Below are 26180 nucleotides of genomic sequence, written 5' to 3' on the forward strand. Positions count from 1 at the left end.
AGAAAGTAAACTGATGTTCAGATGATATCTTATAATAGCGCTTTCTTGCAGCTGAAACTGTTTCCTGGCGTAAAAAAACAGAGTGTCAATATTCATATTTGCACCTCTTTTATTTTTTTTATATGTTTTTTAGTTATACACCAACCAAGTAGCATTCCATAAATCCTTTATGTCATAAGTTATAACAATATGTCGGCACAAGGAGAGATTTTGCGTTATATTTTCGAACGTTACAACATATATTGTCATAAATTCAACACTTTGGAACATGTTGGCTTAAACAAACAAATTGGGCGAAAATGCGCCATCGTGGCAACGCTGGTACAGGATGTATGGGAGCATAAGCTTGTTATATTATTTTACTTTTTAAATGGTGCTCGTATCATTTAGTTTCAGACACACTATGTGTGCAGAATGTAATCGGTACCTCACATGATACAGCAATTTCCCGTAACTGTAACACATGGGCCAGACGATTTGTTTCAACTGGAGTTTCCTCTCGGTTGATTGCCCATTTCTATTCGGGGCAGCTTGCTGCAAACAACTTTTGCAAGGTAAAATTTTACAAAAAATGTCCTAGAAATGACAACGAAATTCGTCCGTTCGTTACCTCGAGGGTTCGAATTTTATGTCCTACAATTAGGATTTAAATACCCGTTATTAACCTCATGCGTAAATCGTAAACAAAAAAAAATCTAGATTTACGAGGGATCCGACGACCAAGGTAAATTGGTTGGAACGTTGGAAGGTGGAGGCTTGTCTTTTCCAGTTATCGTTGAAAGCTCGTCTGCTTATATATCTTGTGTCACAAACCTCACATCGGAATCTGTGTGGTTTCGTATACAAGCAGGTAAGTCAGGCTTACGATTCATTTATAACCGAAAGGCATGCAGATAAAACATGTTTTCGGGTCGGTATCAAGAACAAATAAAATGACGTCAAATCTTCTCTTTTGCTGACGGAAATGTTTGTATATTAATAATTAATTGGTAAAAGGATAATTATTAAACACAGTTTTAATGTACAATAAAATCGTAGTTTATGAGCATTTTTAATCGACAACTAGATCACAGAAAATTGACAACACGATATTCAAAACAACAGCTTGGAACTATTCTTACTAGTTGCACTGTCTCAAGCTAATCTTTTTGTGTTTTATAGTCACTTCGTGCGAGGAAGATGTTGCTGATATACCGTACAATTTACTTTCTCCGATGTTTCCTAGTTACTACCCCAACGATGCTGGTTGTGTTTGGAGATTTCAAATGAATAGCAGCAGAACCTTAATGTTCCAATTCTCCAACTTTACCACTGAGACCTGCTGCGACTTTTTATACGTAAGTGTCTTAGAGCAGGGGGGTGTCACACTCATGGGTCTTTGAGGGCCACATTGCAGTTGGAAATTATGCTAAGGGCCGCATGTGATTTTTAATCTAGTTTTATAAACTTCAACCAGGGGAACACAGCCTTTTCTCTACGACGGCCGCATTGCAGATCCTTATTTCACCTTGTTTGAAAATTACAGATATAAAGAAATAGATTTATATCATACGTATACCATCTATTGACGGCCCAAAAGCTCAGACTAATTTTCAACTTGATGCGCAGATTGAGCTGCACAGTGTGAAGATCAGTCTTAACTGTTTATGACGTCGTAATCTATATTGTGATGACTGTGGTACCTGTTTTTATCATTGTTTGTGAACAATAGGCACACAAAAGTCTGACACATGTGGCTATTCAGGACGGTAATATTCTTTTCAGTACCACAAAATTTGTTTAGTGCAGTTTGAAAGTCAAAATATTTGGCAAATGTGTTTTATTTACGTCACGGTGCGCAGGACATGTAATGTATTTTAATAAACATGTTCATGGCTGCACAAACTCGTCTCTATGGCCACATGTGTCCGTACGGCCGCAAGTTGTGCAACCCTGACTGAAACTAAACGCTTTTTATAGTTAGAGGAACGGTTTACTATCGTTTCTATTCATAACATATGAATTTTTACTTCTTTATTAAAGTTCTAGCTGTAAATGACTGTTTAATGAATAGCTTCAACTTTGAATAGTTACAAAAATTATTATATTTTGATAAAAATTTGACTAAGTACTACAATTGTTGATTGTTTGAGGGCCGCATTAGAGGGCTTGGTGGGCCGCAGCGGGCCGCATGTTTGACACCCATGTCTTAGAGCATATTATAAACTAATTTACAGGTTCCAGGAGAGGGAATCCCGACATGAGAAAATTTTGCTTGTGAAATGAGGGTAGTGTAAAGAAAATATTTTTTTTCTCTCTTTATTGAAAATGGTAATGTTGTCGACGCAAATAATCGAGTGGAAACGGTTTGTTATTTTTAGGAGATTTCCTGCCGTACGCACTGAAATTCATATATGTATAAGTTTTTTTGAAAAAAATGGATTTTTGGGTAACATATTTATTATAAACTGCTTTTCCAGTTTGCTACTAATATTGGGAAAAGCAATCAATATGCTTAAGGTGGCAGAAATCCTATTTTTGTCAAGCGCCTAATTTTATGATGAGAAACTTGCTGGCTTAAGGAGGTATGCGGTCTTTTAGGACATCAAGAGTGGCCTTCGGGGAATAAATGTTAACATTTGTATTGTTTTTAGTTCAAGAACGAAGCAGGTAAAGTGGACAAATTTTCGGGGGTGCTTGAGTCATTTGATTACACGGTGACAGCAACTAATCTCACTGTCTTGTTTCTGAGCGACTCTAGTGTGCACAGTACTGGATTCAATGCGACAGTAGGTGAGACAAATCTTTAATCAGGCACAAATTTCGACATGCAAATGATTAAAATACACTTGAACTCAGCCAGCATGCGTTATAAGTTAAGGGTGGTCTGAAAATAATTTTTCAATATATATTTTAAAAACTTGAATTAACAAATTTAATTTGATGTGCTGAAGTAAATTTTAATCCACAAAAGGCAGAATAGTGCTCGAACTTCTATATTTCGTTCACAAATTGTTTTTTTTATATATACAGTAGAACAACCATCAGTTGAATGTAGGACTGAAAACTTGATCATCAGGTAGGTTACTATTTTCTTTTTCATTATTTTGTGAAATTTACTGATAATTGTTGAAAGTAATATTCAGAAGATTGTTGAAAAAATTGTAGTACTTCAAGCATTTTGTTGTGCTGCCTGTTTTGTCATAAGTCTGCAATTGCTTGTTTTTTATTGATTTAGACAACTTTTAATAATCATAAATGGGTCTTTTAATGGGATGCCGCTAGAAAAACTGCAACATAGTATAGATGTTTGGAAAATGAAAAAAATAACTGGTTGTCTAGACGGGTGTCACTAAAACGCTAAATGGGCGGGATGGGCGGGACGAGTGGGCAACCGCTAAATATCGGGTAAATTGCTGACGGTTAGTGCTATTAGGGTTGGGTTGAGGTTTTATAATAGTATATGAATCAAAAAAATGTCCCTGCCTAAAACTTATTCAGCTATTTCCTGACATTCGGCAAAAATGCTATGGCGGGAGATTGCTTGACGTCTCAGGCGCAGGATGTTTAACTCGGTTGCGGAATGTATCCGGTGGAATTATTTTTAATGATTTTCTATTACAAAACCTTATCCCAACCTTAATAGCTCTAACCGTCAGCAATTTAACCCGATATTCAGCAGTTTTCACGACGTCCCGCCTGTCGCGCCCATTCAGCGTTTTAGTGTCACCTGTCTAGACTTATAAAATGTACATAAACTTAACAATCTAATACTCGCAGAGTAACAGCTTATCAACAGAACAGATTAGATTACGAACTCGACGACACTCTTTACATCGCATTGGACAGGGAAACCCCCCTTTCTCAACTCAATGACAGCTGCAAGGTCACGGGGTCAAACCCAGTGTTTACGTTTGACATTGGCCAATGCAAAGGTGTTTTTAAGGTAAAATTGGATTTTGTTCTGAACTCATAGACTATATGTCCTTATTATTTTTTAAGACAACGTTATCCGTTAGGGGTAATAATAAAGTGTAATAAGCTTTTATTGCTGCATAATAAAAAAGCTGCCAATTTTGAAATATGTAATTTTCGTGCTCATATACAGAATGCAAACGGTACGGTGTCGGTGTCTTTCCTGATCTGGAGATACCTAGCTCCATCCCCTGCAGTGATCCAGCGTGACGTTCAAAACAAGCTCAATGTGACTTGTTTATTTGACGCGGACCTTCTCATCTCGTCATCCAAAATTAGTACACAAATCGGGTAAGGAAAAGAAAAACAAACCATTATATAACAGCTATGGAGTGGCATTCGGCACAAGACAACATGTACAAGACACACAGTAGGCGTCATAAAACGTAACACGTGGTCTTTTGTTGACAACACTTGGAAACAAATTGACAAAAGTAAAACAGGATGTTGCACATGACAAAAACATCCAACCACTTCACAAATGGCAAAATCGTTACGGGGTGGCTTAGTACTTCTCAGATAATGCCAAAATGTTGTGGAGAGTGTGTTTGTATTGCTTTCTTTTGTAGATACAATTTCTGATACAATCAAAGCACAACATGATTATACAAAAAAAGAACAGAATTGATTCTGTACGTTTCTAAAGACATGGTTTTAATGAAGTTTGTTATTTTGCTTTTAAAAACCCCGGGAGCACCTAAGGGAGTTAAAAACAGTGAGCTGTTTGTTAAACTTTTATATGTTTTAGATTTGACGAAATTTTTGCAAAGAAAGCAGGAACGTTAGATGTCGCCCTAAATCTATTTAGCAACGAATACTTCAACGAGAGCTTGCCCAGAGAAGTAACTGTACCCAACTACATTTTTGCTAAACTTAAACTTGATGAGATCTCTGCAGCCGATGATTACTTTATTGTCCAGGTGAATTGAAAATAAACTGCTTTTTGTGCAAGAAAACATTGCATTCTTTGATTTAGTATACATTATTCTGGCATCTTTGGTCTAGTTTTCAATTTATACTTTAAAGTGGAATACCTTTTTGCACAGCTCGAAGGCTGTTGGGCGACACGCAATGAAAACTCCGATAGTTTCCCGAGTTACCAAATTGTACAAAGCGGGTAAGATACACTTGCATTACCTCAACACATTTTTTTCTCAATCGGGAGTTTATTTGTTTAGTGATTAATTTTCCACCTGTATTTCACTATGCTTAACTTTGCATCGAAACTTTTAGATGCGTTGCGCCACCCAGTGGAAGCGAGTCCGCCGAGGCGAAGATTTTGATCCGAAATTACAAACCCAACTTTGCAACTTTCAAGCTGATGAGCTTTGTGTGGTCAAACTTCACCGACGCAGAACAATTTATCTACATCCACTGCGACGTGACCGTCTGTCATAATTCAACTGGACATTGCCCCGGACAGGTGAGTTGAGTTATCCGCATTTAGGACTTGTGATAGAGATTACAGTTTACCAAGAAATTTTAGTCAAAAAATATAAAAAGGTCTAGGAAAAGTGATATCGGTTTTATCTGAACCAACAAAAATTCTGTATATTGCAAAATCACAGTGAAGTCATAACGATATATCTTTATAGATAAACTGAAGAATTTCATAGGCGTTTATGGTCGGTTGTGACATTAAAAAGATTTAGTGAGGCACGGTTTTATAGTCTGATGCATCCAACTAACTGGAGTGTCGTTGGTTCGCTTGTCATTACGGTATATTTTCTGTCAACAGCTGCACTCATGAGATTTTATATGGCAAACCAGTGCAAAGGCTGAATGGTCCGGCGAGCCTCATCCATATAAAGACATTAAATAATTTGATCGGGATTCGTCCCCTATCCCCCTGTTTTGGGTCCGAACCAACTGAAAAATAACGATGTTTACTGTCCGAGCTTATATGCAAATTAAAAAGTATTTAAACCTTCTTGTTTGGTTCAGCTGATAGATTAATAGCACGGAAAATACGTCGTGTCGTATAGGAATGCTTGGGAGACCTGCTTTTAATCGGCCTGACGCACTATGGATTATATATATGTGTGCCGTGATCGCCTTAATTCGGAATGACGCCTTTAATAAGACTGGTGTTCCATTAAATATCAATATTAGTGTAATTGTTTTGCAGTCTTGTTCTGGTAAGAAACGGCGATCTGTTGAAGACAATGGTCGCAATCAACGGCTTTCTGCAGGGCCAGTGCACATTGTTCAAGATACCGCTTTCCTGCTTGGTAAGACAATAAGTAAAAAATAATTTCTATTCTAAATAATATTGCTGATGCACGTGATTTTGCTAAGCAAATTTGTAGTTCTAGTAAGCAAGTTACAGCTCTTAGGGCTTAATAACATAAGTTTTCTAAAAATTTTCTCGGTTTACTACAAGGGGTCTTGGTGATTAACTACTTAGATGTATGTGATTAACTTGACTGGTAACAATCGCACCTTTATTTAATTTTCACGACTTGTTTTAAAAATAAGACTTTGACTTGCATTATAGGACACATACAAAGGTAAATAAAATAAACAATTACCTAAAAACATATTTCATGGGTTCGAATCCCATCTCCAATTTTCTTTTTCTTGAATCCGTTCCTTTAACAACCAAACTGATTCGATGGCCAATTGCTATCTTGACGCATACCGTGATTTTTATCAGTATAACCAACAAATGCCCGTTTCATGGTTGGCTACAACAATAAATAAACAATTCTTCACACATTTTGTTTTTGTTAAGCATGATTTTTTTATCGTTTATACAACAGGAGAAAGAAACGAAGCTATTGAAGGTGCTGGCAACAGCTACCAACTTGTGATGTTTGTTCTTCTGGCTGTGATTATTATCGGAGCTGGTTACATCGTATGGAGCAAACTGACCCGGAATCGCAATGCGAGACAGATTCGCCAGTAGAAGAATTTTCTATTATTCTTAACATGGCATTGTTTGTGTGTATGTAAAAAATATTTCTTTTTGAAGATGAAAACAAATAACAAATTAAAGCTGTTTTTCATAAAGCTGTTTGTTAATTTTGTTATCAAACAAATATTATGCATCATTTCACTTATTACATGCATCATTCATAGCTGACATGAAATTACTTTGTCAAAGTATTGTTGTGTTTCTGTTTAACTGTTATATACAATATAATCACATACGGTCAAACTTGTGTTTTTTTAATTAGCTTATAACATGAATCAGGACAAAAACATTTTCAAATATTTTAGCTTTCGAAACAAATTCAGTTTACACTTACAAAACATAATAACATCCCTCTATAAATCATACAACGCATTAAGTAACAAACCGGAATATGATACGCTATGCTGTACAACAGATGGCTTTGGTAAACATAATATTTGTGTTTTGAACTTTCGTGCGTGCTTGCTGTCGGCATAACAGTAGGATAAGTGAGATTGTCTGGGTGGTTTGTCACAAAAAAGTGCCATGTAAAAGGCCTTACACAAAAATGGCCTGTATTAAGGCAACGAAATTAATAATTAATTCGTATATTACACTGCAGTTCACTCCGATTTGCTTGGACCAACAAACACATTGCTTGGACCAACAAAGGCTATAACAAAGATGTTTTCTATTTGCCATTTGACCGACCTCAAATGATATTTTGGCATTTGGTGTATGAAAATAAATGTATGTATTTTGACGTAATAAATACTTTATTCTTATACAACAGTAGAAAGGCAACAATTTTGTTCGGCTAAAAAGTCACAAAAATGTTAATCCTGTTTAATGAGATATAATCTAAACATCATCTAATAATAATTGTAAATGGTTTCGTAAAACAAGCACAAATATGTAATATTTTGAAATGTTAAATATGAGTATTATTAAAAAGTAACCATCGCTTTATCCTGCATCATCAACAAACCGTATGTCAAAACATGAAAAAAAATATTTTAGCATTTGAAAGCTACGGCCATGATACGCAAAACAGTTTGATTTGGGTTTACATTCTATGCCATAATATTAATGATAGTTTGCAGAACGCCCATTTCTGCTACGTTGCAACAGGTTGTGACGAAATCTATCCCTGTTCCTATTTATTTGTGTTGATTCTTCTGCTGGTTGTCCGTTGGGGTTAAAATTGTCGAATGCAATTCTGGCTGAACGAAGATCAAATGTTTGGCAACATTAAAAGTTTTGTTAAATTTATAAACTCGAAATTTTTTACCCAGGTTTTGAGGTGGTCGGTTTAAATTCTGTCGATCAATTTTCACTTTTTCTGAAACCTAAATGATATGTCATGTAAATAACAAATGTCATTGTTTGTTTCTCAAAGTATGTTAACCATCATATTCTTCTTAAATACGGATGTTATTTGCGACACACAACCATTAATCAAAACAAACTACCCATAACATGTTTCATGTTTACTGTATGAATTTAATTTTATAACATTTTACCTTCACGGATGGAATGTTTTGGACATTACTCTGACTCTGTAACAATGAAAACAAAATTTTTGTTAAAAAAAACTACATTGCGTCTTTGTTTGTGTTTGTTGCAGGCTAAGCAAAACGCAACTGATAGTTTAATAATCAATTGTATCAAGTAAATTACGTATTTTTTTATGAACTGAATTTTTAATTAAACAGCACAGCATTGATACAACTATTTGAAACTTCGCCGGTTTGTCAATCATTACATTGAGATATGAGACGTAGTACGGTAGACAACAATACAAACCCCAAACTGTTTCACAAACGAAGCGAAAGCTAAACAGTTGTAAAACAAACAAACAATCCAATAACATGGAATAAACGTTAGTTTAATCTACAATTTGTGTTTAAAACCACCACAATTATACAACCTTTTTCGTGTTGGAGTCACCGTGTACTTACATTTAAACAAACACACAATGTGTGGTGTGATTCTTCACAAAACATGTGACAAACTCTATACATAAGCATATTATCTATTCACTCACGTCCGACCGATGATATTCGATCACCTTCTTCTCGTCATCAGATTCATCACCAGTATCTTCACCATACGAAATTTTTGGAACCGTTTTCACTTTCCCCCCAAAAAAATGCCGTTGTGTGAAGTTCAAAATAGAGAAACAATAATAAACAATAAGCTGCAGTCAGTGGACACATTCTATCTTTATCATATATTTGTTTGATGCTTTTGCAGAAATAAACAAATGGAATTAAATCATTATTTACAAATAACATCATTTCAAACAACATGCAAAGAGTATAATTTCAATTGAATGTATACTTTAGACTTTTCTGTCAATCATTGTAATGCATTGTATAGTAAACAATGTGACGAAGTAACTGTCCATTATTATATGTTTCAACATTATGCAACCTGCATTAAAATCAATCAAATTCCCTGGTTCTTTAAACATACGTTTTTCCTACCTTGGTATTGAGCTGGTGAACTTATGTTGGATTCATTTTTTCCTTTTCGACATTACTTGAAACCTAAATATCAAAACTTTTTGTTACATTTTTTTACATTAGTTCCTTTTTGCTAAACAAAAATTAAAACACAAAAAATAAACTAGAAGCACATGCGATTTTCCAATGTTTATACACAGTTCAATACTAAGATATGGGTTTGTTTGTTTAGATAGTAATCTTGAACAAAAAATGAATTTATATCATTAAGGCAATAAAATATAATGGCAAGAAGATTTAGCGGTTTAAAAAAAGTTTGTAAAAAAATGAATGAATTCGAGTTATCTCCTACTATAAAACTTTTTATCACCATGCTCCAAAAGAAAATGATCATACTTTTTTTAATAACCTCCTTACCGTTTGAGGCAGAAAATATCGTGGTAATACAGGTGGTGCCTGAAAATCAACGAGTGTATAATTTTGAGACCTACAAAATTATTTACAGGCAAAGCGTTTAATTAAGGAATTGAGCCAACCCGCTGAATGATTAAAAGAAATTTTAACTAAAATAATTTATGTTACTCGTTTCTTTAAGTACCAAGGAAGCAAAAAATTTTTACATATAAAAAATATTTAAAATAGTGTTTATTTGCTATAGAAAAGCGACAAAGATGAACTTCAAATAAAGATTGAGAAATCGTAAAACTAAATTGCTCATTTGCTTTTCACATTCTTTGGAATAATACGTTTATCGTTATTTAGATTTAACATATTTTCTTCTTCACAATGTACTTACCATCATAATCTGACGGCCTTGAAGGAAAGGATTGTACTGCGACTAAAAATCAAAAAGGAGAAAAACTTGTACGGACAGTTCTTTTACAATGGCTTTCCTAATCAAAGTCAAAATTATATTTGCATTATCATTTTATCCATATGCCATCGTTACAAAAATGACAATCCCTTAGACATCACAGTACGCCAGGCCCAATAAAGGCGTCATACCGAATGAGCCGGTCATCAAGCATTCAACACCATGTGGCAAGGCGTAGGCTGGAAAAATCTAGCCTGCGGTTGAATTCGAACCGAAGACAGGAGTCTTTCCGGGACTCGCGCTCTATCAACTAAGCTACGCAAGCTCAGTTGAGAATCCGCCGAAAGTCGAATCACAAGCACCGTTGCCTGCCTTGTATGCTGCACATGTCAGCATCGTAGTAGGGGATCGCCAGATTGACCAGTATCAGTAGAAGATGAACATCAATTAATAACTGGGATCAGCCCACAATTGTGATCTATATATGAGTGTGCCGTGATCGCTGGTCTGCATCGACGCTTCAGGGCTGATCCCAGTTATGAATTTATGTTCCCTTAGACATGTTTCAAATCAAAACGTTTGCCAAAATATTAAAGGAATGGCAGAAAATAGTTTGGGTAAAGTCGCTCGCCAATTTAGTGTTGATTTATTATGGGGCCTTTTGTTTTCAATGACCAATTTTGTCGGTCGGGAAGCCTTCATATTCTTCACTCTAAGTGTTACAAATATAAGAAACCAAATGTAAAAAATGTTTTGCATAAAATGGTAAATATGCGCATAGCCTATGCAACAGTTTTTGCATTAATTTTTGGATAAACTGTTTCCATGTTCTTACCGGCTGAGGCAGAAGATATTGTTGTGATGTACATGGAACCTGAAACGCATTAAAAAATGTGAATTTAATTCTGTCGGACTGCTATTTGCCCACTAACATAATTTGTTTTGAATTATACACAAGGTTGAAACGAATTTAATTTTTAAGTATCAATCCATTGGATTCAATTGACTTAATTTTCCAAATGTATTTTCTAAGTATGTACGCTTTACAATTTAATTTGGATTTGATGTCATTGTTAGATTCATAGACGAAATGTAAGGTGCTTCCGGTGTAAATACTTATATACCCGCATTTTTCAATAAATACCCCATTACTTGCATACGTTCTTACCGGCTGAGGCAGGAACATTTGTTGTGGGGTAGATGGGATCTGGTGAAAAAAAGGAATAATTTAGTGCAATACCTGTCAAAGACTTGGCGTGTTTACAATCCACAAGGCCATAAGCAAAACTGGGCCTGTATAGCGAGACCCAATAGCTCGTATAGTTGGTTTGAATCCCACGTCAAGACAGCTTGTTTCAGCCTATGTCATGCTTCAGAGGCCGGTTTGTTTCGAACCTTTATAAGCCTATGAGCACCGTTTGCTGTTTTACATGAACGCCAATAATAGAAGTATGTTTATTTTTTACCTTTGTGGCATTTAAGGCTCATAAACTTGTAACAATTTAACATAATATTTGAAATTGTACTTACCACCATGAAGTTATAAGCAGGACGATACGGACTAGTCAGAGCCTATAAAACAATGAATTTAATGTTTTGTAAAAACTGTATGATATATTTCAAAGAATACTTACAAAGTTTGGGTAATTCTGCATATTTAGTGATAACTTTATTGTTGCTGGCAATCGTTTCAATCCAGCCGATACATAAGTGATTGCATATGATGTGTAAACAGCCTTGATGCAGTTGTTAATTCTGATTTTAAACAGTACCCCGTCTTACAACTGTACTCATACACACTACAACAGCTGTTCGAAGCGCGATGCTAGGGACAGAAGCCTTCACTCAGTGGTGGGATCGTATTTCTGCGAAAACAATACATCGCGTAGAAAGGTACGTCACAAATATTTTGACATATATTCACATTGGTTAGCGAGACTAGCGGAATTATTTGTATCATAAGTCACTTGCAAAAGCTTTAATACAAATTGTAGAACAAATGGTATCAAATTCCTTTTTTGTTTGTTATTTTGGCAATATTGCGCATTACTCGAAAATGACATTAGGCACCATTAACTTTGATCGAAAATTCCACTACAAATTTATTTGCACATAATTGATTTAGGTCAGGGGTTCCCAACCTTTTTTCGATCTGGTACCACTTTGACGCTTTGTACTGCCACGCGTACCACTTCTTGCAGAACAACTTATTTAATCGAATCATGTTTTATTAAGAATAATAATATTGGCCTGCTAAAATAACACTAAAGCACGACAACTAAATTTAATGATATTTTTGTTTTTGCTTACTGTCCACCAATTGGCCGAGCAATCATTTGCCGTAATCAACGCCCACTGTCCCACAGCGTTGTACGGCTTTTCAAAGCAACTGTGCTTCTTGTTGGCAATTGACATGACCTGTAGTTTGTAGATCGTAATGATACGAAACAACAGAAATAGTTACGTAACAATAAGAAGAGGCTTGGGGATTTTTTTTGGTAAACAAAACCAGATAAACAAAATAGAATGTTGTGAATCCAAATTTTTGTGAAAAAAAACGAAAGCTACTCGCGTACCACTTAAAAAACCTTTGCGTACCACTAGTGGTACGCGTACCACCGGTTGGGAACCTCTGATTTAGGTGAATAAACATGAAGTAGCGCAACTTCAAGATAATAATAATCTTTTTTTCTTCTTTCAAATTTTTTATGTCTTTGCTTTACCTAAAAGATCAAAGAACCATTCAAACTTACAAGCTTGGTTCCACAGTTAAGTAAGTTATGTCACACTGTTCACGACTGTGTGCCCGGTTTGGTGTTGTATAAAGTTATTATTACTTTTTATTTACACGGATCACCGTAATCTTACTCAGCCACATGACTCCAAAAAATCACACAAATGTTTGAACCATTATACATGGCCATAAGACCTATTTATTAATTGGATAACAGGTGAATTTGGTGCAACAAAATTTTGCATGCGACATTTAGTTTTTAGATTATCATTATGGAACTCGTTTCATCTATTGACATTTATTTTTCTTCAAGATAAACATAGAAATAAACTATTTTCTATGTTGCATTATATGCGTTACGTGACTGCATTAACTTTTTTACACATTTACACTGTCGTCCATAAATCTTTCCATTTACCCATTAATATAAATGCATTTTTATAGTGGATGTTTTAATACAATAAACAACACGATTTTATGTTCGTGGACCTCTTCTGGCAAATGTACTTTTATTCGGACGTTTTGACGTCTTATATAGGTCGTCTTCATCAGGGTAAATAACATTGAATGCGAGTCAAGTTTATAGAGCACAAGAACTATATAAACTTGATACCATGCCTAGCAGCAATAGCTCTTAAAACACGATTTTGTCTGTTTAGACTCGGACTTAACGCTGATTAGGTTTATGCTTATTTTAAACCGGATATTGTCGGAATTTAACATGTTCAGCGGATTTATGTTTTCAAGGTGCGTCTTTGGCAAAACCTTTTCTTTTAATTTAGCGGAAATGTACATTTTACAAACCTACGCTGGTGCAACCCAGATGACTTGAACCGTATTGGTATGCTGATGACAAAACAATCATATTGTATGACGCGCAATTGCGTTTCCGCTTTTCTGTGACGTAACATTGTCCAAGGTACAGGTGTTTGATTTGCTGTTTTGATTAATAGCCGTACCGAGTATTCTTTGTAATGTAAACTGAGTCTGTTTTGCGTTTGCTTGTGTGTTTCTCTTAATATCAGATATAGTTAACAGGTTCTGTTTTATATTTTGCTTTGCAGCTGTGTTTTCTTTCATTACATTGGAGAACAATATGGGTGCATGTGCTTTATTATTTTTTTTTTTTCACGGGGTTTGAACCCAGGACGCTCCCGGGGACGAATCCGGATCAGGTTTTTTTATGTCTGTATATGGGTCAGGCACGCCGGACCATTCGGCCAAGGTCCTGCTCATGTGCTTTATTGTGTTTGCCAAGAAATCAAGAGTGTAATGAACCGCCACCAAACGTAAGTTTTAAAATGCGTTCCAATTCACTTGTTAACAATATATCCATTCATCACTCGACACAGAACGATAAACTACAAGAAAGAATAGAAAAAAGACAATAAGAAAAATAGTGACACTCTAGTCGAGCAATAGTTTAGCAGAAACATAAATGTGTTTTCAGCATTAAATCACTGGTTGTATTTTTACTTAACCAAACTAAAAACAAGTTAAGAAAAAAACGGTTTCAACCTAGCAGCATATAACACGTACTTGTTTTTGTTTAGTATACTGCGAATATAGGAAACAGTTCGTCAAACACGGTAAACTTTGATTGTGAGAGTAATTGTTTGCCTCATGTAGCTTTGATATTGTCGTTTTCAGTTTGTGTTACCTTTTATAGGGTTTCTTTGAGATGAGACATCAAGGATATCATAATAAATTCGACAGTCAAAACAATGGTAGGAAGAATTCACATGAATATTGTCTGTGTATTTGAGTGAACATCATTGTTATGTTAAACTATTTATAGCCCGAAATGCGTTCTCCAATTTCGACCATAATATGAGCAGAACAACCAACACGTGATGAGGGTCGAAACCAGTTACAACCACAACGAAAAGACACTCAAACAACTAATGCTCGCTGTATTGCATTCAAACAAAACATAGCTTAATATTTAAAAAAATCTAACTTTTTTAAGTTTTGTTCATTTCAAACAACCATATATACTAAGTTGTAGTGATAGCCAGACCGGATCCTACAATTAAATTTGATCAAAGAATACTAATGAAATGGTTTGCAATATTTCTTTATTGTGTTTTTTGAACTTTTTTAAACAATATCCAGCATTTCTTCTTTTAATGCAATCTGAAGAACAAATGCATCATTGTGCACTGTATCGCGTGACTTGCTATCAAAAACCAGAGACAATATTTATTTTTACACAAATAAATGCTATTTTTGTTTTCAATTTTGTCATCGAACGTTTTTTATTTGCTGTAGATCATTTGCATGTATGTCTGGTCATCTGTACTTTCAGGTGATGTTTAACCGCATAATATTCGTTCCGTACAACGTTTATCATGTGTCATTTTGGGTTAAATAGGTACGCAAACATACAAAGTCTTTTGTAAATTTGTACAGTCAGCCAGGCTTGTTTAAACTGCTCGAGGCAAAAGTGTAATCGAGAGTTTGCAGCAACATCTTTTATTATGCTGCACTTGAACCCGCAAAGAATCGAATAAATTATTGCCCTTTTTGTTTTGCTCTTTTAAGGTGAGCGCACTGCCATATAACATATTGGAATGTTTCCTTCTGCATCTACAGCTGTGCCACATGTCAGCGGTTATTTTTAAACCTGCATTTGCCGTATATTTTGGTAAAAAAAAACAGAAGAAAATGTTTTAGCCCAGACGAATCTGAATTAAATCAATTTCCAGTATTATAAATATTATTGCACTAAAAAGATTAATTTGCAAGCCCACTTGGATGATCAAAACATGTTAAAGCAATATTCTACCTGATTAGGATAATATTGTATTATCCAGCAGTAATATTTTATTCGGCCATTGCAAAGTATTTTGCAGACATAAGAGTGGGATATACAAATTAAAAATTGCCATGTTCAAAATGGCATTGCTTTCAGGTTGTAAAAATTTTCTACATTTACTTTTCATTTGTACTGATTATGCAATGAATCTTGGCTGAGCAAAAACAAGAATGGTTGAGCTTTAAGTTTTTATGTTTGGTAATTTATCAACCTTTGTTTCTACAGAATTTTTTAGGGCAACACTCTATCCATGTTGTTTCATATTTGTCTTTAGGTGCAGGATTAAAAACAAGCACTCCGTGTTCAACAATCAACAAAGTCTGTGCATCTGGAATGAAATTAATTAGCGTCTCAATCAATCAAGTGTGGACACCAAGACGTCATGGTGGCGGGTGGCATGGAAAGCATGTCAAATGCTCCATTTGTGATGCCACGAACGCCACCAGCGTATGACGGCGTAAAAATGATCGACCTTATTGTTCATGATGGCTTGACTGATGCTTACGGGAAATTTCACATGGGTATATGTGGATAAAATAGTGTAAAAAAACATTCAATATCTCGTCAAGAGCAAATGCATATGCCATTGAGTCATATACAAGAAGTGCAAAGGCTACTGAAGATGGGCAGTTTAAAGATGAAATTGTTGATGTTGTTATTGAAGGTAAATTGTAAAGTATATTTTACAAATATTGGATAAAACTTCCTGTACAATTTGATTGCATATGATACATGTTTGATAAATCAAGTTTATAGAGCTCTTCTTGCAAATGTATTTTTATTCCGACATTTGATTTTCGAATTCATGAATTTTCCTTTGTTATTGTGCTCTGTACTAGTCGCATTCAGTGATATTTACCCTGATGAAGACGACCTGCATAGGACATTGAAATGTCAGAATAAAAATACATTTGCCAGAAGAGCTCTATAAACTTGCTATATGCCTGGCAGCAATAGCTTATATATGCATATGAAACATGATTGATATATATATGCTCTATTTAACACTTTGGTGACAAGACATTGCTTGTACAAGCTAGCATAGCCATATACACCATGCCAGATTGTTACAGAAGTAAAAGGCTTTAAACCCATACCCTACCAAAATCTGCTGTATTGATAATACCTTTTATGCTATAACAGCATGTACAGATTGCAGCGTACTTGAATATTAATTAATGTTTTTTATTTATGTTGTGTATTGTTTCAAGTTTAAACTGATAATTGGTAAGGTACAAATAACAGTTGTTATTTAATGGTAAAATAACGGCCCAAATAGACGTAAAAAGTGACATGCTTTATTTTTCAAATGTTTTGGCAAATGCTCATGTCATTATCAGTGATATGAAGTATATATAAACGGGCTTAACTGATGTGGCTCTTCATATCACCAATGATGCGTGAGCATTTGGCGAAATGTTAAAAAAATAAATCATGTTGCTTTTTACGTCTATTTGGGCCGTTATTTTCACCATTAAATAACAACTGTTATTTCTACTTTACCAGTTATCAGTCAAAACATAAAACAATAGACAATATAATAAAAAAACACTATTTGGGCTGTTATTTTCACCATTAAATTATAAACAGATCCACACATAGTGTTCCAAAGTTACCGTATTTACTCGATTGTAAGCCGCCCTCGTTTATAAGCAGCCCTCGATTGTAAGCCGCATGTTGAGGTGTTAAAAAAATAATGTAAACCGCTATTTGCCAATATGTGTTAGTTACGTTGATAGCTGTACCCAACAGAACGTATATGTACATGCATACATGTTTTGAACCCCAAATAATTTAAAATGTTGGAGTATAGAAATAATTTCGGTACAAAATAAAAATGTAAGCCGCCCTCGAATGTAAGCCGCACAAACAGCAGCTAAAAAACAATATAAGCCACCGCTTACAATCGAGTAAATACGGTATTATTTGATCATGATTAATTAATGTGAATTTATCTTTTTTTTTTCAGGAAAGCGTGGGAAACCCGACGTCACAGTGTCAGAAGACGAAGAATTCAAAAAAGTAAATTTCGACAAAATTCCAAAACTGAAGGCGGTTTTTCAAGCTGAAAATGGAACTGTCACTGCAGGCAATGCAAGCACATTAAACGATGGGGCAGCCGCATTATGTCTGATGTCAGCGCAAGCAGCTAATAATTTTGGTCTGAAACCATTAGCCCGAATTGTTGGTTTTGCAGATGCTGCTGTAGAACCAATAGACTTTCCAGTGGCCCCTGCATTCGCTATACCGAAAGCGCTTAAAATGGCTGGAGTCCGACAAGACCAAATTGCATTATGGGAAATTAACGAGGCATTTAGTGTTGTGGCATTGGCGAATATTAAACTTTTGGGCATTGACTCGGCTAAAATGAATGTTGACGGTGGTGCCGTGTCACTTGGGCACCCCATTGGCATGTCCGGTGCCAGAATTGTGGCTCATTTGGCCCATAGATTAAAACCAGGGGAATTTGGATGTGCTGGTATTTGTAATGGCGGTGGTGGTGCTAGTGCTTTAGTTGTTGAAAAACTTTAATATGTTTGACCTATGTAAAGATGTTATCTTTCTATCATGTACAGTGATGTTTTGAAACAGTTCCTTTTTGTGATTTTGATGTGGCCTCTCAACTGTATGGTTTTTAGACTTGGTTTATTTACCATTTAAAGTTTGGTATACCTTGTATGTTCAAAATCCAGTCATAGTTTCAACCTTAGCTTTTGTTACATATATTTTCCACTAAAAATGGTTCAATAGCTACTTTAATGAGCTTATAAATGCATTGTTTCAGCAATCCGTAGCAAAATCTTTGCCAAACAAAAAGCTAAACAATTTTTTCGCCAACCTATGTAAACAAATTTTTCATTAAATAATGTTATTCGTGTAACTACACAAACCATTTTCAAACTTTAAAGTGGTACATCATTTGATTGTATTTTTTTTGCCTTACCTAAAATGTGTCTGGTCTGTTTGCAATTACACTTGTATTGCTATTCAGTTTGTATGCAGATATTCAAAGTTAAACCACTTAGCTTGGTTTGGATGAGTTTAGAACAGGATTTTACAGCTGACTAATTGTTGCATGCCAATGTGTCTATAATTAGCTCTTATTCAGCCCGTTGTCTAATTTTCCGCAAGGTGCAAAGGTATTTTAAGTTGAGTTTATTTTGCTTGGTGAAAGAAAACATAGCGACACAATTGCACTAAAACAATCACCAAGCCGGAAATAGCTGCGCAACGTTGAGACGTTATGAGGCGCAAAACAGTAGAGGGCACAATTGGTGGATCATGATTAAACGCGCTGTAGCTACACCGTATTATAAACCGTTATATGACAGTAACCTACTAGAAAGTAAGTTTGGCGCACTGTGAGTATAACACGACTTGGGGGAACGTTGGTAGGACCAGTCGAGGGGCTCTAGAATCTAACCACTCGTGTTAGAAAAGAGGGTGGGGTTTTGCCTGATACTTGGGTCTTGGAACTGGTCCGTAAGGACTTTGTGGTCTAAAGTTTCATTAGAACTTTACAATATATACCAAGCAAACATTTTACAATATATGCCAAGCAAACATTTTACAATATATACCAAGCTGGACTTTTTATTTACTCTCTATGCCATGAATCACTCATGCCATGAATATCCTGTTTGGAATATTCCATTTGAGGAGTTGAATGCAATCAAGCAAAGAACGTGCTTTGAGAAATAGCTAAAGCGATATATCCTGCTTTCGTTATGAACTACAAAATCTATTGTAAATTTCAACTTCCTTATACGCATCAATAGATTTCACCTGTCAACTGTTGGTTGTGTACGATTAGGGGAATCTTATTAATCCGTCGTCATATCTTACTAGTTTCGAAAGGATTTTCCCTTCTTAGTACTTCCGTGTAAACAAATTATAAAGCTACCGTAAGAACCCTGGCCTTTCTGATATGCTGGCTAGAGTAGTAGGTGCAAGGTATATGCTCCACGTGATTGTGAAATTTCCAAATTTTGTAGAGCAGCGGTTCTCAAAATAGGGTCCGCGGTCCCTTCGGGGTCCGCCACGTGAATTCAGACAGACTTGGAGCATTTCTATAGTCTTATGTAATATTAGATGAGTATAAATCAGACAGATAATTGTTTTTGTGACAAAAAGTGGTCCCTTGCTTCTATTTTTAAAGAACATTGAAGAGCCAATTGTTTGCCCACAAATTCTTTATTGTTTTAGTCGTATTTGTGACGTAATAAACCGTTCTCTCGCGAAGGAATCTAACGTCAACTAAATTCAACCATCTTGTTATAACTGCAGCTTTTGTTTCACTAAGGTACAGTTTTATAAATACATTTAGCTTGGACCTCGAGTGCTCGAGAAAATTGCCAAGAAACTGTTAAAAATAGAAAAAGTTTGAGTACCACTATGATAGAAAAAGAGCTTGATTGTTATATTCGCACTGTCTAAAAAATACTGACAGTAAACGCCGGTTAATCTGGACCCGTTTGAACAAAAAAGTGTCCGGAATAGGAGTAGATTCGAAATCACATTACAATCATACCTCAAGTTTTGTACAAATTAGGCGAAGATCCGGATTAATCGAATCCGGTTTAACCGGGTATTACTGTTTAGGTTAAGTATCTGTTATTTGTATGGTATGCGTAAAAACGAAGTTTTAAAGGGAAATAAGTACGGTACCAGAATTAGTTAAACAGCAGTTGGGAATAAGGACTACTGATTAGGTTTTGAAATAAAATAATTCTCCAATTAAAAATATATACGATCTCAATAAAAGATTTACAAAGTTTTAGGCCTGTTCGTTATGTTTTATAGTTGCTGCGACCGAGCACACCTAAAACAGTTCGTTTTCTACGAGCCTGTTTGTGGTATCTAAACATAAGTAGAAAGGTTATAGAAACTTGTCGAGACATATCAATGAATGGGCCGTTATAATTAAGGTAGATAATTATTAAATCGAAAAAAATGCTCCTGGTAGAATTACATGCAATTTTCTATATCAGCCAAGTGATTATCATGGTGCAAGTGACTGGTGTGCATAAAATGTTGTTTGCTTTCCGAAAGAAGCGAAAGTACGAGTTGTAAGTAATTTTTTTAAAGTATGAGATTTCAGTTAGCTTTTGTTGATGATGAACTGTGATGCAATTTAGTCACACAAAATACTCAAAATAATAATAATTCAGCCAACTAAAATACAGTAACAAATACTAATTCAGTCCAATGAAATACAGTAACAAATAGTAATTCAGTCAACCAAAATACAGTAACTAATTCAGTCAGACAAAAAACACCAAATAATATTATTCCAGTCCACCAAAATACAGTTGCTAATACTAATTTAGTTAAACAAAATAGATAATAATACTAATTTAGTCAACCAAAATACAATAACTAACACTAATTCAGTCAAACAAAATGTACAAACCAATACCAATTCAGTGATACAAAAAACGAATTAACACTAATTCAGTCACACATAACACATTGATTAATACGAATTCAGTCAACCAAACATCAGTAACTAATACAAATTCAGTCAAACTAAATAAAGTAACTAACAATTATTTCGTCAAACAAAACACACAAACTAATACTAGTTCAGTCAAAAAATACAATAACTAATAGTAATTTTGTCAAACAAAATACACAAACTAATACAAATTCAGTCAAACATAATATAAATAATAATACTAATTCAGAGAACCAAAACACAGTTACTAACACTAATTCAGTCACATAAAATACCTGAAATAATACTAATTCAGTCAACCAAAGAACACTAATAGTACTTCAATCAAAAAGGACGCACTAACTAGTACTAATTCAGTCAAACAAAATACGCCAAGTAATACTTAATTCAGTCAAACAAATGACAGTAACTGTAACACTAATTCAATTAATTAAAATACACTGACTAATACTAATTCAGTCAAAAAATCCAGTAACTAATATTAATTCAGTTAACAAAAACACACTAACTAATACTAATTCAGTCAAACATACTATATTTAATAATACTAATTCAGTGAACCAAAACACAGTTACTAACACTAATTCAGTCAAACATAATATATTTAATAATACTAATTCAGTGAACCAAAACACAGTTACTAACACTAATTCAGTCACATAAAATACCTGAAATAATACTAATTCAGTCAACCAAAAAACACTAATAGTAATTCAACCAAAAAGGACGCACTAACTAGTACTAATTCAGTCAAACAAAATACGCCAAGTAATACTTAATTCAGTCAAACAAATGACAGTAACTGTAACACTAATTCAATTAATTAAAATACACTGACTAATACTAATTCAGTCAAAAAATCCAGTAACTAATATTAATTCAGTTAACAAAAACACACTAACTAATACTAATTGACAGTAACTGTAACACTAATTCAATTAATTAAAATACACTGACTAATACTAATTCAGTCAAACATACTATATTTAATAATACTAATTCAGTGAACCAAAACACAATTACTATCACTAATTCAGTCAAACATAATATATATAATAATACTAATTCAGTGAACCAAAACACAGTTACTAACACTAATTCAGTCTCATAAAATACCTGGAATAATACTAATTCAGTCAACCAAAAAACACTAATAGTAATTCAATCAAAAAGGAGGCACTGACTAGTACTAATTCGGTCAAACAAAATACGCCAAGTAATACTTAATTCAGTAAAACAAATGACAGTAACTGTAACACTAATTCAATTAATTAAAATACACTGACTAATACTAATTCAGTCAAAACATACAGTAACTAATATTAATTCAGTTAACAAAAACACACTAACTAATACTAATTCAGTCAAACATACTACATTTAATAATACTAATTCAGTGAACCAAAACACAGTTACTAACACTAATTCAGTCTCATAAAATACCTGAAATAATACTAATTCAATCAAAAATAACGCACTAACTAGTACTAATTCAGTCAAACAAAATACGCCAAGTAATACTTAATTCAGTCAAACAAAAGACAGTAACTGTAACACTAATTCAATTAATTAAAATACCATAATTAATTTAGTCAAACGAAATACAATTACTAATTTTGATTCAGTAATGCAAAATACAGTAACTAATACTAATTCAGTAACAAAATATACAAACTAATACCAGTTTAGTTAAACAAAAAACGAACTAATATTAATTTAGTTAACCAAAATACAGTAACCAAAAACTGATTCAGTCAAACATAATACATTTAATAATACTAATTCAGTGAACCAAAACACAGTAACTAACACTAATTCAGTCACACAAAATACTTTAAACAATACTAGTTCAATCAACCAAAATACGCCAAGTAATACTTAGTTCAGTCAAACAAATGACAGTAACTCTAACACTAATTCAGTTAATCAAAATACACTAACTAAGACTAATTCAGTCAAACAAAGTGCACTAACTAATACTAATTCAGTGATACAAAATACAGTAACCAATACTGATTCAGTCAAACACAATATACAAAATAATACTAATCCAGTTAAACAAAATATGCCAATACTTAATTCAGTCAAAGAAAAAGACACTAGATATAACACTAATTCAGCCAAACAAAAGACAGTAACTGTAACACTAATTCAGTTAATTAAAATACACCAAATAATACCAATTTAATCAAACGGAATACACTATCTAATACCAATTAAGTCAAACAGAATACACGAACTAATACTAATTGAGTCAGTTAATCAAAATACACCAAATAATACCAATTTAGTCAAACGGAATACACTAACTAATACCAATTTTGTCAAACAGAATACACCAACTAATACTAATTCTGTCAAACAAAATATGCCAAGTAATACTTAATTCAGTCAAAGAAAAGGCAGGAACTATAACACTAATTCAGTGTAGCTCCTTCTTCTCTGAACCGGGAGTAGTTCTTGGACAATGAACGTCCAAATCTATGACGGTGGACCAAAAGCCAGGACCAAAAGCCAACGGAGGGCGGAGCTCGACGTAATGCGATCCAACCAGATGACGATGATCAACTCTCTGATGGAAACGCAGAGCTTCTCTTACAATTAAAACGCCTTCCCTGGCTTGCAGGTTTTCCAAAGTGTTGCTCAAGATTGTGTTCTTGTAGACTAGTTCTCTGGTCTGCTTCAATCGTTCGTACACTACACGAATTAAGTCGTGCGACTCTGGTTTAAGGAACTCGTCTACAGCAATCGAGTTGTTCAGCGAACACTTCAAATGGTACTCGTTGATAATCTTTGTTTTTTCGTTATCCCAAGCAATCGTGGGAGTACAAGCATCAAAGGAACGCCAATGTCATATCTCTAGGCGTACTAGATAAAAACACCTCGGTAAAAACACCTAGAATTCGAAATGGTTCAAACCTTGCTGTAATTCTTGTTGCCTTCTTGACGTGAGCTGCAGCGTCATTAACTAGAGACATTTCTTATATCACTCAAACAGAATACACTTAATATAATACTAATTCAGTCAAACAAAATACAACAACTATTACTAATTCAGTCAAATAGAATACACTAACTAATACTAATTCAATCAAAATTTAGTAACTGATACTAATTCAGTCAACTAAAATACAACAATTAACACTAATTCAGTCACACAAAATACCTTAAGTAATACTAATTCAGTCAACCAAAATGCAGTTACTAATACTAATTCAGTCAACCAAAATACTGTGACTAATACTAATTCAATTACACAAAAACACTAAATAATATTAATTAGGCGAACATAATACACCAACTATTACTAATTCACTAACACAACATACATTTAATTATATTAATTCAGTCATACAAAAAAAAAGCTATTCAATAATACTAATTGAATTAATCTAAATACAACTAGAAAGGTGGCTTTCTGATATACTTCCATTTTATATATTCTATACGAAATTTACCAATTTACTATACACTTCATTTGATCTACACATATGATTGTTTCCAGAAAAAACGAATGGGTCCCTACACGCGCGTTTGTGCGGATTTACGGTTAACAAACGTCCTGGTTATTTTTAGATTCTTAAGGAAAAACCTAACCAACTTTAGCATTCACCCCAATTTAAAAGTTTTGTCCGTATACTTTTTGCATCATTAGTGTCATATAATTACAAAAAAAAACAGTAAATAAAAACAGGAAAAATACTTTTAATTTACACAACATACATTTAATTATATTAATTCAGTCATACAAAAAAAACGCTATTCAATGCAATTTAACCATACAAATTACACTAACTATAATACTAATTGAGTTAATCCAAATACAACTAGAAAGGTGGCTTTCTGATATACTTCCATTTTATATATTCTATACGAAATTTACCAATTTACTATACACTTCATTTGATCTACACATATGATTGTTTCCAGGAAAAACGAATGGGTCCCTGTAACTATTCGGCCGATTAAAGCAATTTTTTAAATACTGAACGAATAACCTACTGCAACCAATTGTTTAACATTTCAGCACATTAGGGCTTGTATTTCTGGCCTTAAACTTATTATTTTGGGGTTTAGGGGGTAAAAGTGAGTGAATCCAAGAAAAAATTACAAAATTCTTTAGAATAGCTTACATTGCACCAACCAACAAAGCATGAAACCCTCAGATTATGTCATTTAATCATGCAGTACAGATGTTTTAATTTTTTTACGTTTTGGGGGCTTGTGGGTGATCCGCTGGGTCATTCGGGGTCAAGCTTTAGGAGGATAAAATTTGGATTAATAACTATCATGTGTCCAAATTTGAAAACAAATTGAAGAACTCTTTCTTGACCAAACGCGTATCACAAACCAGCGTTAGACAGAAAAAAAGAATAAAAGAAAAAAAATGCGGACAAAAACAATTCATAGAAGGAGACCCATAATAACTAATAATAATTCAATCAAAAAAAAATTGCTGCAACTAGTATTAATCTAACAAAATGCACTATTAGTTTCGTTGAAGCTATTAGCCAGTGGTTACTAAACTATAGGCCACAGACCTTTTGGGCAGCGATCAGCAACCTTTTTTGCAACGCTGACCGTTTTTGGAACTGAAATTTGTTTGCGGACTGGCCTTTAAAAAACTACAAATTTTTAGCAATGAAAACGACTAAATTAGTTTATCATCCCCGGGATACATGGGCAAAATGTTTCAAAGCATTTAACCTGAAAAAGCACACTGCCCGGTAACGAACGCTTTGCAGACCGGCACCGAGCCGAGGCCGGCGGTTGCCGACCACTGCTTTAGGGGTTCGCAAAGCGAGTTACGTAGGACTACCAAGAGCTCATGGCTCTACAGTCTTACTTTATGTCAGATTCATGCTCATTTTTACCACCAGAGGTCTCCCAAGCATTCCCAACTGAGCTACACAGGCCCGGTGAAAAAAAAGCCGAAAAAAAGTCCCGTTGCCTGCTTTGTATGGCGCACTTGTCAACTTCGTAGTAGGATTCGGTATGACGCCTGTAATAGCCAGGCCTGTTGTACTATGGCTTTTCG

At 34.4% G+C, this 26180-nt stretch overlaps 1 protein-coding gene and 1 pseudogene across 2 annotated transcripts; both read left to right on the top strand.

Moving 5' to 3' along the window:
- The first annotated feature begins 299 nt into the window (after positions 1–299).
- Positions 300–2789, top strand: LOC145218202 (bone morphogenetic protein 1 homolog). The gene is made up of 5 exons (XM_080085598.1): positions 300–330; positions 391–554; positions 700–850; positions 1162–1337; positions 2634–2789. Exons 1-5 carry the CDS (start codon positions 300–302, stop codon positions 2787–2789), a joined length of 678 nt encoding a protein of 225 aa, XP_079941724.1.
- Positions 2790–4553: 1764 nt separating this feature from the next.
- LOC145218203 (acetyl-CoA acetyltransferase, mitochondrial-like) lies at positions 4554–18713 on the top strand (annotated as a pseudogene). Its single transcript, XR_013857552.1, has 8 exons — positions 4554–4586; positions 4725–4874; positions 5001–5071; positions 5188–5377; positions 6083–6185; positions 6717–6811; positions 15910–16348; positions 17654–18713. The product of XR_013857552.1 is annotated as an acetyl-CoA acetyltransferase, mitochondrial-like (transcript).
- The last annotated feature ends 7467 nt before the right edge of the window (positions 18714–26180 follow it).

This window comes from Phallusia mammillata, chromosome 3, assembly GCF_965637545.1.
Source record: "Phallusia mammillata chromosome 3, kaPhaMamm4.hap1.1, whole genome shotgun sequence".
Classification (NCBI taxonomy): domain Eukaryota; kingdom Metazoa; phylum Chordata; class Ascidiacea; order Phlebobranchia; family Ascidiidae; genus Phallusia; species Phallusia mammillata.

What these genes read in the sequence shown, in the direction of transcription:
- LOC145218202 (XM_080085598.1), top strand. Translation starts at nt 300, where the DNA reads ATGCGCCATCGTGGCAACGCTGGTACAGGAT. An exon ending in TGGCAACGCTGGTACAGGAT is followed by an intron (nt 331 to 390) that starts GTATGGGAGCAT and finishes CGTATCATTTAG; the next exon opens with TTTCAGACACACTATGTGTG. An exon ending in GTGGTTTCGTATACAAGCAG is followed by an intron (nt 851 to 1,161) that starts GTAAGTCAGGCT and finishes TGTGTTTTATAG; the next exon opens with TCACTTCGTGCGAGGAAGAT.